General features: G+C 30.3%; 3 protein-coding genes across 3 annotated transcripts, besides 9 other annotated features; all 3 read left to right on the forward strand.

The window, feature by feature from the left end:
* Positions 1-801: part of a mobile genetic element that runs on past the window's edge.
* Positions 802-1,042: 241 nt separating this feature from the next.
* Positions 1,043-2,014: a mobile genetic element.
* Positions 2,015-2,699: 685 nt separating this feature from the next.
* Positions 2,700-3,625: a mobile genetic element.
* Position 3,626: 1 nt separating this feature from the next.
* Positions 3,627-4,499: a mobile genetic element.
* Positions 4,500-4,639: a mobile genetic element.
* Positions 4,640-7,562: a mobile genetic element.
* A 394-nt stretch (positions 7,563-7,956) lies between these two features.
* Positions 7,957-7,985: a mobile genetic element.
* Positions 7,986-8,423: 438 nt separating this feature from the next.
* Positions 8,424-9,221: a mobile genetic element.
* Positions 9,222-9,363: 142 nt separating this feature from the next.
* Positions 9,364-14,442: part of a mobile genetic element that runs on past the window's edge.
* On the forward strand, positions 10,559-11,377 carry TVAGG3_0840910 (phage tail repeat-like family; the record flags this gene model as incomplete). The annotated part of the gene is made up of 1 exon (XM_051248848.1): positions 10,559-11,377. The coding sequence occupies one exon, from the start codon at positions 10,559-10,561 to the stop codon at positions 11,375-11,377; it is 819 nt and encodes a 272-aa protein (XP_051084323.1).
* Positions 11,899-12,141, forward strand: TVAGG3_0840920 (serine threonine-protein phosphatase family; the record flags this gene model as incomplete). Its single annotated transcript, XM_051248849.1, has 1 exon — positions 11,899-12,141. The coding sequence occupies one exon, from the start codon at positions 11,899-11,901 to the stop codon at positions 12,139-12,141; it is 243 nt and encodes an 80-aa protein (XP_051084324.1).
* TVAGG3_0840930 (phage tail repeat-like family) lies at positions 14,041-14,337 on the forward strand (the record flags this gene model as incomplete). Its single annotated transcript, XM_051248850.1, has 1 exon — positions 14,041-14,337. A coding segment is annotated over one exon (297 nt), but the record flags the coding sequence as incomplete, so codon positions are not given.

Consider the following 14,442-nt stretch of genomic DNA (forward strand, 5'->3'; position numbering starts at 1 on the left):
AAATAATTGAAAGAATGATACTATTATAGGTTTATTATATTATATAGCATATAATCATGCTATAGCCGAAAATTATAAGTTTTGAGAAGATTGAATATAACACAAATAAATTTGAATGTAAGTTAAATTGCTTGTTGTTTTTAATAGGCATTTAATGAGAAATCCAATATTGCAAAATTCAAATTGAATGATTGAAAGAACAGAAAAAGTCATTCTTTTCAATTTCGAATATGTTTCATTGTATTTATAATTATACGGCAAATAAGATATTTAAACTTGATTTTTGAAGGAAAATTCACAAAATTGAATAAATTCAAATAATTTTTATTCAAAAATAAACTAGTTATTTGAGTTTAATACTAATTATCTATTCAAACTACAAAGTTTGTAATTTAAAATATTTTGTGAGATCAGATTGAATTAATTCAAGGTTCTTTTCAATTAATATTAATGACCATATTACGCATTTTCGAACATTCTAAACCAAATATATAAAAATGGGAGACGAATGTTAAATTTGCTAGACATGGGGGAGTTGTCTGCAAAGTTTTAGCTCTTATCTCTAACAAAAAATTAATTTTTAAAAAAATGACCGAATACGTTTCACAGCGAGAAAAAAATAAAAGGCAAGATAGAATTTTCTAGACATAAAGAAGTTGTTTACCGAGTTTTAGCTCTTATCTCTAACAAAAAATTAATTTTTAAAAAAATGACCGAATACGTTTCACAGCGAGAAAAAAATAAAAGGCAAGATAGAATTTTCTAGACATAAAGAAGTTGTTTACCGAGTTTTAGCTCTTATCTCTAACAAAAATTAATTTTTAAAAAAATGACCGAATACGTTTCACAGCGAGAAAAAAATAAAACTTTACACTGATTTTAATTTTCATTTCCAGTCACTTTACTTATTTTTTTTTATTTTTTTCATTTTAATTATCAATTTTTTCATAATACGTTTATTTACGTTACCATTTTCTTTATTCTTTTGAATTCCATACTACACACTTATAGAATATTTTGATTGTTAACGTACTTCATTAGAATGAATCCTTACAAAGGGTATGTCGATCGAATTTACCTAATTGGTATTTCCAATCAGATTGAAAAAGGTAAAATGACATGGGAAGAAGCTTGCACCCATGTTCCCATCGCCCCAACCCTTCAATCAAATGATTTCAAATATTTAGATGTTTCAAAATCTTTTTTACAAAATCAATTTAGCTTACAGAATATCCCATTGCCTAAAGGCAAGAAAGGTCGTAGGGTCAATCCCTACGACCAAATCAAAGCTCTTGCTGTGATACATGACCACTGGGCCTTTCCCTGTGGTCAAACAAAACAATGGAAACGTTTGAAATTACAACAAATTGATGTATCTTATAGAGAAGTACGCAGATACTTCAAAGAAAATCATTTCACCAAGACGCGATTAGAGCATGCCGGGCCAGAAACAGCAGTAAGATATTGGGCGCTTTCACCCAATCTTATCTGGCACGCAGATGTTCATTATTTTAGGGGTGTTCGTGGCCAGTATATTTATGGCATAATCGACGATTTTAGCCGCAAAGTCCTAGCGTGTATACAAATACCAGATATGCTGGCAGCGACGACAGCGAACGTTGCGGCTTCCGCCTTCATTGAATTTGGCGCCCCTTATTGTTTCTGGACCGATAACGGTTCAGAAAATAGGGGAGCCTTTCAAGATCTACTTGATCTTTGGGGCGTCCAATGGCGGCATACAGACTCTCATTCTCCCTACCAAAATGGGAAGATTGAGAGATTCTGGCCGACATTGGAGCGCTGCCAAAGCATTCAGGCTATTCCTGCCTTTATTTGGGAGTACAATAATAACACACCGCATGAAGATCTCCCAATTAATCCATTAACTGGAACAAATTACACGCCAAATCAAATGTATCAGCTGAAACCGAAATACACAAATGCAGATACAGAAAGGTTGTGGCAAATATGGGATACAGATACAGGCATGACCGCTGTTGACACATTCACAGCGTAATAATAAACATAATTTTTTAATTTCATTTTTAACAAGTTTTTTTAAATGTATGTAATGAATAATTCATTAGAATATGATAATGCACATTGTAACAGAATAGAACAATCACCAAATTTTTTTTTGAAATTAAAAAATAAAAGTAAAAAGTATAAAGTAATCTAACCAAAAAAGATATTTAAAAGAATTTTGGAAAAAACAGAATAAGGATAATGATATTATTTTAGATACACAATCGATGTACTGAAGAATAATCCGGTAAAATGATGATATAAAATTAGATTATTTTACAAGTAGCTAAAAGAATAAAACTATAATATAAAATAAATGAAGTTTAATGAAACAATAAAGGTTAAATAAATAATAAAGATTTTTATTTTATATCAGTATTGAGAAGAAGTAACAGCTGACACTTGGTAGACAACTTCTTTATGGCTAGAAAATTCTATCTTGCCTTTTATTTTTTTCTCGCTGTGAAACGTATTCGGTCATTTTTTTAAAAAATTTTTTGTTAGAGATAAGAGCTAAAACTCGGTAAACAACTTCTTTATGTCTAGAAAATTCTATCTTGCCTTTTATTTTTTTCTCGCTGTGAAACGTATTCGGTCATTTTTTTAAAAATTAATTTTTTGTTAGAGATAAGAGCTAAAACTCGGTAAACAACTTCTTTATGTCTAGAAAATTCGAGATATAAAAATTGCTCACATTTGCTCACATTTTGGCACTTTTTTGTACGTTTGTCAAAAAAATTGTGAGGAAGATCTCACAAAAATAGTCAAAATGTGAGCAAATTTTGAGAAGTGCTCACATTTTGACATACGATTATTTTCATACGTTTTTTTGATGAATTCTAATAAAACTTCATTACCACTTTCAGAACGAAGCGTAACTTTTCAGCACGTAACGCTCTATCATGTGTAGTGACATATTATTCAAAAAAACTCAGATTGCTTATCTTATAATAACAATTTCATTAGAAAAAATGCACGATTTCACGCTAAAACTTTGAAGCAATTCTTAAATTCGGATAAAAAATCGATATGTATTACACTTTAAACTTCAAAAAATGGTTCAAAATTTAGACTTAGTTTATCTTAACAATATAGCAGATTTTAAGCCGAACAAGTAGGAGTAATAGAAATAGCTCTTGAAAATAATTACAATTAGTAATATGTAAGTCAAAGTTCGAGTATTCTAATAAATAAACGTTCCGGATTTTCTTTACTACAAGAATCAATACTTAATATATAGAAGCAACAGTAAAAACTTATTAGAGATTCAAAAAGAAAGTTGACTAAAGAGAATCTTTTTATATAAGTAATTTTATTTTTTTGAAATACGAGATCGAATAAACATGTATTTATTTTATTACTAATAATACGTTTTTACATAGTAAGAAAGTTTAGAGACTGAAATGAAATTAAAAATTGAGAAAAAAATAAAGCTTTTCTATAAAAATTCATATTAATATATAGTATAATGATATTACAATTTATTGATAGTTGTGTTAAAAAAAGGTACATTCACTATTTTTGACAAAATTTTAAATTTTCATGGGGTTGTAAATCTTATAATAACTAGATGAATAAGGAATAAATCCCAGTATGATGTAGTTATTTGTTGTTAATTCGAATGTGTTTAGAGGTAAACTTAGCTTGTGAGATATATATAAATAAAGTGTTAATGCTTTAACCGCTCTTGGTGGAATGACATATAATTTTGTATCCTTATAAATAAATTTAATGTAGTTTTCCATTTTTGTCACTTTTTAAGATCTTACAAAATATAGTTGATTTTTATCACTATTGAAATAAGATAAATAATGTAAGGACTCTAATTTTGTTATAAATATGAATGAAAACAGTAAAATGGATAACTTAAATATATAAAAATAAATATTGGAACAAAGCTATAACAAATTTTCATTCTTATTTATAAATTGATAAACCAAAGTAATACATTTTATTACATTTCGTGTAACATATACTAATATATAGATATTTTTTGAGATAATGTATTTATCTGTAAAAATTGTATGTGATCAAATTTGATTGATAAATTTATTCAGTAATAATAAATTGCATGTACAATATATTATTGTCTTGCCATTTTTTTGCTCATAATAAAAAATCTTTAAAAATGATAACAATAAAAGAGTATTAAGTAAAAATTTATACATCCAAAATATATTTCAGTAACAGCATAATACGCCTATGCTAATTTTTAGTTCTTAAATTAAATAGATGTCCCTAATCCCATAGATATTCACCAAACTTGGCAAATTCTGAACGTGATCTACATATCCCTAGCAAGTAGATCATATTGGTATACGTATCTTGATCAAATAAAAAGAATATTTGTTGAATAATTTCTGTTCAAATTAAAAGTTCTTCAACTTACGGTAAATCTATCTGCCTTAAAAAGTATTACGATATTATGCAAAGTCAATTTTCTCCAAAAAAATATTTGAAGATGATACTTTAAGGGTGCCCTATAACGATAATGTAAACATCACAAAATTAACCTTATTAGAACTCGAATGAATGAATTATCCAGATTCTAGTTCTCAATATAATAGCCTTAAAAGTGCTTTTCTGAGGGTGGTTTATCGTCTATAGGGCACCCTTAAGTATACCAAAAATACAAGAATTTTGAGAGAACTCAATGAATTTTTGTGAAGGTGGAGTTAAATTGAGAAGATTTTTGGTCAGAGAAAAACAAAAATTACTATCTGATAAAATGGTATTAAAATGAAAAAAGTTTAAACAAAGGAAATGAAGAATTTATATTATATTAGAATTTAAAGAGTAAATATAAAAGATTGAAAGAAAGAATAATAATAGGATTCTTGAATGCAACATTTGGAATGATGTTTCCAGTTGTAGATGTGTTAAGCAAAGAGAGATAATGATAGTTTCTTGAGTTTTGAGTTAAGCTTGTTGTAGATGAGAGAGAAATTTTGACGAGACTGAGGAACTTCATTTGGAATGATGTTTCCAGTTGTAGATGTGTTAAGCAAAGAGAGATAATGATAGTTTCTTGAGTTTTTGCAATTAACCATCCTCAATGACTATTGTTTTAATATAATTTTTAAATTTTTTAAAACTGACATTTTAGTTGTATATTTTTTCTAACAAAGGTACATTCACTAGGTGATAACAGTAAAATGGGATGAAAATATGATAAATAGCATCCCTATATAGTGCCAAACAATATTTATACGGGCCAAAAAAATTTGGCTAGAGATTTGGCGAGTTATAAAACTTAGAAAATTGAGAGGGATTTTTATTTTTGAATTTTTTTGGAAAGTTAAAATTGCGATTAAAAATCGATTTCCAGGAGAACTAAGCATCTCATCATATATTTAAATCGATAAAAATATTAAATAATAGTTGAATAGTATAACAACGTGAAATTATGGCTGAATCTACAGAAAAAATGAACATATTTGACATTTTTGAAAATTCATACGTTAGATGGTGACAGACTCATAAACTATACTTTAGCTAAGATTGATATATGGTTTCAACAACACATGGTTAAAATTGTAAAAATATTTTAGATTTCAAAAAGGTATATATGGTAATATAATGGAACAAAGTCAACAAATAGCATGTTAAATATGTTATAATTAACTTTTTATTAGATCCAATAGTAGATATCGAATGGTTTCCAGCTTTATGGTTAAATATTTTCTTTTCGAGCTTCTCTTTAACTGTTGTATTAAGGTTGTAAATTTTTGATGCTAGAAACTATGGAATCTTCTTTGCTGCTGCATTTTTCTTGAGAGTTCTTGCAATTTCGAATAGATCTGCGCATTGTATGAAATTGAGGCTTTAAAATATCTTGAAAACAGAATAGGACTGCTTTTCCAAAGGAATGCTTACTTGTAAATCAGAGAGTTTCAAAATTGAGAGCAAGATTATCATCATAACTTTCGATTTTGCTGCGAAAAAGGAAGACAAGTAATTAACAAATCATTTACTGTTGTTCATCAAAAGAAGAAAACTTTGATAACAACTAATGATGATAAAATCAAGCTATCTTTTAATATTTTAAATTGATAAGACATTCAAAATATTTGAATGGTTTAAAATATTTTCTTTTAATTTCTATAAGATATTATCATGATTATATAATAAAATTTAAATTTTTATTCAAAAAGGCAATATTTCAAACTTTTAATTTCAAAAATCTTAATTCTGCAATAAGTGTATTTAATTGTAGCAAATTTAATGATCCTTCGTCATGCTTAGCAATTTGGAACTCATAAATTAATGATTTCTTCAAGTAAAATTCTGCATTATTTCAAAAGTCAATAATTCTCTAGTAACTTTTCTTCAAACCCTAACCATTATATTATATGTATAATGGAGAATAATTGCAAAGAAAGATAGCCGAATTTACTGGTAGTTCTTGTGATGCGAAATAATTGCAAATTAACACATAGTTTTAACAGCATCAATCTCTTTTTGCTCTCATTTAAATGCATTCGCACACTTTAATTTTGAAATATAAGAGTTTTGGAAATTATCAAATTTATCTGCTCAAATACTATAGATCTTCATAAGTGTTAATAGAATCACCAGCCTTACATATAGTGTTTAATATAATGATGCACATCATACTGGGATTTATTCCTTATTCATCTAGTTATTATAAGATTTACAACCCCATGAAAATTTAAAATTTTGTCAAAAATAGTGAATGTACCTTTTTTCTAACACAACTATCAATAAATTGTAATATCATTATACTATATATTAATATGAATTTTTATAGAAAAGCTTTATTTTTTTCTCAATTTTTAATTTCATTTCAGTCTCTAAACTTTCTTACTATGTAAAAACGTATTATTATAGTAATAAAATAAAATACATGTTTATTCGATCTCGTATTTCAAAAAAATAAAATTACTTATATAAAAAGATTCTCTTTAGTCAACTTTCTTTTTGAATCTCTAATAAGTTTTTACTGTTGCTTCTATATATTAAGTATTGATTCTTGTAGTAAAGAAAATCCGGAACGTTTATTTATTAGAATACTCGAACTTTGACTTACATATTACTAATTGTAATTATTTTCAAGAGCTATTTCTATTACTCCTACTTGTTCGGCTTAAAATCTGCTATATTGTTAAGATAAACTAAGTCTAAATTTTGAACCATTTTTTGAAGTTTAAAGTGTAATACATATCGATTTTTTATCCGAATTTAAGAATTGCTTCAAAGTTTTAGCGTGAAATCGTGCATTTTTTCTAATGAAATTGTTATTATAAGATAAGCAATCTGAGTTTTTTTGAATAATATGTCACTACACATGATAGAGCGTTACGTGCTGAAAAGTTACGCTTCGTTCTGAAAGTGGTAATGAAGTTTTATTAGAATTCATCAAAAAAACGTATGAAAATAATCGTATGTCAAAATGTGAGCACTTCTCAAAATTTGCTCACATTTTGACTATTTTTGTGAGATCTTCCTCACAATTTTTTGACAAACGTACAAAAAAGTGCCAAAATGTGAGCAAATGTGAGCAATTTTTATATCTCGAATTTTCTAGACATAAAGAAGTTGTTTACCGAGTTTTAGCTCTTATCTCTAACAAAAAATTAATTTTTAAAAAAATGACCGAATACGTTTCACAGCGAGAAAAAAATAAAAGGCAAGATAGAATTTTCTAGACATAAAGAAGTTGTTTACCGAGTTTTAGCTCTTATCTCTAACAAAAAATTAATTTTTAAAAAAATGACCGAATACGTTTCACAGCGAGAAAAAAATAAAAGGCAAGATAGAATTTTCTAGCCATAAAGAAGTTGTCTACCAAGTGTCAGCTGTTACTTCTTCTCAATACTGATATAAAATAAAAATCTTTATTATTTATTTAACCTTTATTGTTTCATTAAACTTCATTTATTTTATATTATAGTTTTATTCTTTTAGCTACTTGTAAAATAATCTAATTTTATATCATCATTTTACCGGATTATTCTTCAGTACATCGATTGTGTATCTAAAATAATATCATTATCCTTATTCTGTTTTTTCCAAAATTCTTTTAAATATCTTTTTTGGTTAGATTACTTTATACTTTTTACTTTTATTTTTTAATTTCAAAAAAAAATTTGGTGATTGTTCTATTCTGTTACAATGTGCATTATCATATTCTAATGAATTATTCATTACATACATTTAAAAAAACTTGTTAAAAATGAAATTAAAAAATTATGTTTATTATTACGCTGTGAATGTGTCAACAGCGGTCATGCCTGTATCTGTATCCCATATTTGCCACAACCTTTCTGTATCTGCATTTGTGTATTTCGGTTTCAGCTGATACATTTGATTTGGCGTGTAATTTGTTCCAGTTAATGGATTAATTGGGAGATCTTCATGCGGTGTGTTATTATTGTACTCCAAATAAAGGCAGGAATAGCCTGAATGCTTTGGCAGCGCTCCAATGTCGGCCAGAATCTCTCAATCTTCCCATTTTGGTAGGGAGAATGAGAGTCTGTATGCCGCCATTGGACGCCCCAAAGATCAAGTAGATCTTGAAAGGCTCCCCTATTTTCTGAACCGTTATCGGTCCAGAAACAATAAGGGGCGCCAAATTCAATGAAGGCGGAAGCCGCAACGTTCGCTGTCGTCGCTGCCAGCATATCTGGTATTTGTATACACGCTAGGACTTTGCGGCTAAAATCGTCGATTATGCCATAAATATACTGGCCACGAACACCCCTAAAATAATGAACATCTGCGTGCCAGATAAGATTGGGTGAAAGCGCCCAATATCTTACTGCTGTTTCTGGCCCGGCATGCTCTAATCGCGTCTTGGTGAAATGATTTTCTTTGAAGTATCTGCGTACTTCTCTATAAGATACATCAATTTGTTGTAATTTCAAACGTTTCCATTGTTTTGTTTGACCACAGGGAAAGGCCCAGTGGTCATGTATCACAGCAAGAGCTTTGATTTGGTCGTAGGGATTGACCCTACGACCTTTCTTGCCTTTAGGCAATGGGATATTCTGTAAGCTAAATTGATTTTGTAAAAAAGATTTTGAAACATCTAAATATTTGAAATCATTTGATTGAAGGGTTGGGGCGATGGGAACATGGGTGCAAGCTTCTTCCCATGTCATTTTACCTTTTTCAATCTGATTGGAAATACCAATTAGGTAAATTCGATCGACATACCCTTTGTAAGGATTCATTCTAATGAAGTACGTTAACAATCAAAATATTCTATAAGTGTGTAGTATGGAATTCAAAAGAATAAAGAAAATGGTAACGTAAATAAACGTATTATGAAAAAATTGATAATTAAAATGAAAAAAATAAAAAAAAATAAGTAAAAAAAAAAAAAAAAAAAAAAAAAAAAAAAAAGGTAGTGGGGCTTCCAGGCACTTCGTGCCTTCTAGCCCCGTTGATGTTTAGTATAAAATGAAAGTCTTTACGAAGAAGAACTTTACAAAACATAGACAAGAAAGTTCATGAGAAAGTCTTTACAAAGTCTTTACGAAGAAGTCTTTACAAAGTCTTTACGAAGAAGTCTTTACAAAGTCTTTACGAAGAAGTCTTTACAAAGTCTTTACGATGAACTCTCAACAAAGTCTTTACGAAGAAGTCTTTACAAAACATAGACAAGAAAGTTCTTGACAAAGTCTTTACGATGAAGAAGTCTTTACAAAACATAGACAAGAAAGTTCTTGACAAAGTCTTTACGATGAAGAAGTCTTTACAAAACATAGACAAGAAAGTTCTTGACAAAGTCTTTACGATGAAGAACTTTACAAAACATAGACAAGAAAGTTCATGAGAAAGTCTTTACAAAGTCTTTACGATGAAGAACTTTACAAAACATAGACAAGAAAGTTCATGAGAAAGTCTTTACGATGAAGAACTTTACAAAACATAGACAAGAAAGTTCATGAGGAAGTCTCAACAAAGTCTTTACGATGAAGAACATTACAAAACTTCATCGTCAATGAGTGTAAATCAGGCAAAAATATATTTTAGGGTAGATGGTTAGATCTAACCTGTTTTCTAACCTCATTTCTACCCTCTTGAATTTTCATGAACTTTCTCAACAAAGTCTTTACGATGAAGAACTTTACAAAACATAGACAAGAAAGTTCATGAGAAAGTCTTTACAAAGTCTTTACGATGAAGAACTTTACAAAACATAGACAAGAAAGTTCATGAGAAAGTCTTTACGATGAAGAACTTTACAAAACATAGACAAGAAAGTTCATGAGAAAGTCTTTACGATGAAGAACTTTACAAAACATAGACAAGAAAGTTCATGAAAATTCACGAGGGTAGAAAAGAGGTTAGAAAACAGGTTAGATCTAACCATCTACCCTAAAATATATTTTTGGGTCATTTACAAAGTCTTTACGATGAAGAACTTTACAAAACATTGACAAGAAATTGACAAGAAAGTTCATGAAAAAGGGGGGGTATTGGGGCTTCCAGGCACTTCGTGCCCTCTAGCCCCAGTCACTTTTCTGTCACTTTTCAGGGTAAAAACATTTTTATTGTATATAAAATGAATTTTACAAAACCACCGTTACCCTTCTTTGGAAATAAGAGTAGATGTAAAGATATTCTATTGAGAGAACTTAAGAAACTACCGAATGGTCTAACATTTGTAGACTTGTTCGGTGGAAGTTTCTATATATCTCATTTGTGCCATACAATATTTCCTGACTCAAAGATTATATGCAATGACTTCGACAACTATATGGACCGTCTCAAACATATTCCAGACACAAACAAAATATTGAAAGAGTTAAAAGAAAAGATACCTATAGGTAAGATGGAACGTATACCATTAGATAAGAAAAATACTGTCAGAGAGGTTTTGAAAAAGGCAGAGTATATTGACTGGGATAGTATATCTGCTAGACTATTATATAGTGGTGCTATAAGAGTTCATGACATTGAAACACTTATGTCAAAAGTTTTATATCTTAACTATACAAATGTTTTCAAAGAGAACATAGAAAAATATATTGAGGGTATAGAGTTTGTGAGATGTCATTGGACAGAGTTGTATGAAAAATATAAAGACAAGGAAAATGTTTTCTTTATAGTGGACCCGCCGTTCTATAACACATGGGATTTTCAATACCAAGTAGACTGGACTTTGAGAGACTCTTTAGAAACTTTAGACGTTTTACATAACCATCCATGCTTTTACTTTACATCCGATAAAAGTGGTTTGGAAAGTGTCATGAGATGGTTAGAGGACATACATGACTATGAGTTTAGATACGATAAGATAGAATATGAGAGAGGTCCTATAAACTGGAGAAAGTGTCATAACAAAGAAATTTTACTAGTAAGTAAATGTGGTTTGAAATAGGACTACTTGTTTTAGGTTTTTTCCATTGTGTCATTTACTTATTTGACGTGGCAGAAAGATATAGAGAATATGAAGATGAACCAATGCCTGCAAATGTTCAGCATATGTACTCGTAAGAGATATTTTTATCTAATATTAAATGGACGCACAGAACTTAGCGAATGCACAGCAACCTGGACAACCAAACCCAGAGAATATTCCAAATGAAGTTTAGAATACAAACTGCAATGGCAAACTATGGTCAAGTGCCAACAGATGTACAAATGCAAACTGCCATGTCAAATGACGCTGCGTTAGGTTTGCCACCATGGTATGCAAATATGAGATGGAAAGAGTTTTATACAAACCCCGAAGTGGGATATAAACAACTTTATGCAGATGACGCGAACACAGGAGTTGACCCAGAGTATGTTTTCTACCAGAGGAGAAATAGAATGTATGAGCTCCAGTTAAAGAATGCTATGGAACTCAACAGGAAACGTAAGAGACTAGGCGGACATTAGATTTTTACATATAGTAAAATGGGTTTCTTCAGTAGTATTGGAAACTTCTTTCGAAATGTTGGAAGAGGTATATGGAATGGAATAAAAACCGTAGGAAGAGGAATTTGGAACGGAGTCAAAAATATTGGTAAAAGAGTAGGTCAGTTCGTTGGTATTATACCTAAAGACCCTGAACCAGAAGAACAAGCTCCTGTTATACAACAGCCTGAACCTGCACCACAGTCTAGTTGGCAACCAAATCCAACACCTCAACCGTATTAAAAAATTATATTTTTATCGTTCGATAGTAGTTGTATATGAAACTAAGTTCTAAGTAAAACGCATGGTATAATGGAATTATTCTTTTTCTTCCATCTGTAGTAAACCATACTTGAAAGTCTGAAATACTTCCACTTGGTGGTTCGTATAACTTTGTAGGTTTTTCGTAAAAGTCATTTGCCAAGCATAAGAAAGAGTTTTGGGCGCCAGAAAATGAAGCATGAACAATAATAGCAGCTGGGTCGAAAACATCTTTAAATAAATATGGTTCATCTCTTGCATATCGACTGTAAATATTTGCTAAAGGAAGTTCGACTTTCTGATTTAACATTCTTTGCAATAATACCATGACATTGCAGTGAATTCTGTATATATTTGTTCGTCTTTCTTTGGATTGTCTTCGTAGATTTGAAATGACACTTGTGAATTTTGTTTGTCATATACAATTCTCACATAAAGTGTGCTCTCGGTATTTGCATATTCATCAGCATATTTTGCATAACATGAATTTATTTTATCTTCTATATTTTTTAACGCAGTCTGTAGAGAAGATGAAAGGTCAACTTGTATTAGCTCAATTTCTTCCCACATTTTTCGTTTCCCTTCAGATATATAATCTATATGAAACCTTACAATAAATGGAAAACTTTTATCTTCTACAGACACAAACTTCATTCTACGAAAGCCAATAGCTTTTGTGACGGATGGGTCTCTTAGCCATCTTAACGGGTAGTCAAAACGATAGCCTTCATGCTTTACGGTCTCTGTCTCAAACTTTTGACCGACGTTAGTAAAAAGTTCATCTAATGGTTTAGTTGTAGCAACTCTTGAATTTTCTTTTTCTATTGAAAGCATATTTTATCTAGAATAAAAAATGTCGAAAGAAACAGCGTCTATGAGAAATACAACACAACCGACAACTCATTTTGCAAGCTCTAAATAAAACACAACAAACTTTTCAAACTTTCTAAGATATCTGAGTCATTGAAAGAAGGAAACTTAAAACTGACATTAAACCCCAATGACAGACGAGTTTCTGTTTCAAGACAATAAGAACCATACTGTCTGTGTAAATCCAACAAAAGGAACTTTAAACGAGAAACCTATAGATGAACTTCTTTTTGAAAGCAGATGTTGGCAACAAAGCTGACAAAGAGTATGTCATTGAAAAAGTTCAAGAAGAACATGACAGAGCAGATGCAACATATGCAACGAAAGCAGATGTTGACAACAAAGCTGACAAAGAGTATGTCATTGAAAAAGTTCAAGAAGAACATGACAGAGCAGATGCAACATATGCAACAAAAGAACATACTCATCCTGAACTAGCAGACAAAACATATGTTGACAATAAAATGTCAAGTGAAGTGACAAGAGCTGACAAAGAATATTCTAAAAAGACTCATACACATACCATTGCAAATATTACAAACTTACAAGAAACCTTAAACAGGAAAAGTGACGTTGGACATACACATACCATTGCAAATATTACAAACTTACAAGAAACCTTTAAACAGTAAAAGTGACGTTGGACATACACATACCATTGCAAATATTACAAACTTACAAGAAACCTTAAACAGGAAAAGTGACGTTGGACATACACATACCATTGCAAATATTACAAACTTACAAGAAACCTTAAACAGGAAAAGTGACGTTGGACATACACATACCATTGCAAATATTACAAACTTACAAGAAACCTTAAACAGGAAAAGTGACGTTGGACATACACACGATTTCTTCGCAACTGTTGGTATAGAAAATATTGAAGGAACGGTTGAAGAAACTGGTGGGGATGTATTAAATTGGAAACCTCCTAACTTTCCACAAGGTTTAACATCGGAGGATGACATAACAACGATGAAATACATTAGATGTAGAAATGTCTATGTCATGGAGGATGAAAAAAAAGTTAAATTCACTGCTCAAGATTTATATGATAAGAAAGCTGACAAAACAGAGCTTCAAACGTTAAAGACAGAAATACTTCAAACACTATATCCTATAGGTTCTATTTACACGTCAATGAACTCTACCAAACCAGAAGTAGTACTTGGTTTTGGAACTTGGACTCAAATAGTCGACAGGTTTTTGTATTGTGCAAACTCTTCAAAGGAAACAGGCGGAAGTAAAACGATTTCAGGTGCAAATTTACCTGCGCACAGTCACTACATAAATTTAAGTACATCTGAAGCAGGTTTGCATAGTCATAGATTTTGGGATTGGTCAGGAATGACAAAAGGTAAAGGATATGATGTTAAAGAGGACGTTAAGTTTGCTATAAATTGTTACTGG

This window comes from Trichomonas vaginalis, chromosome VI (genome assembly GCF_026262505.1).
Source record: "Trichomonas vaginalis G3 chromosome VI, whole genome shotgun sequence".
In the NCBI taxonomy this organism is placed as follows: Eukaryota; Parabasalia; order Trichomonadida; family Trichomonadidae; genus Trichomonas; species Trichomonas vaginalis.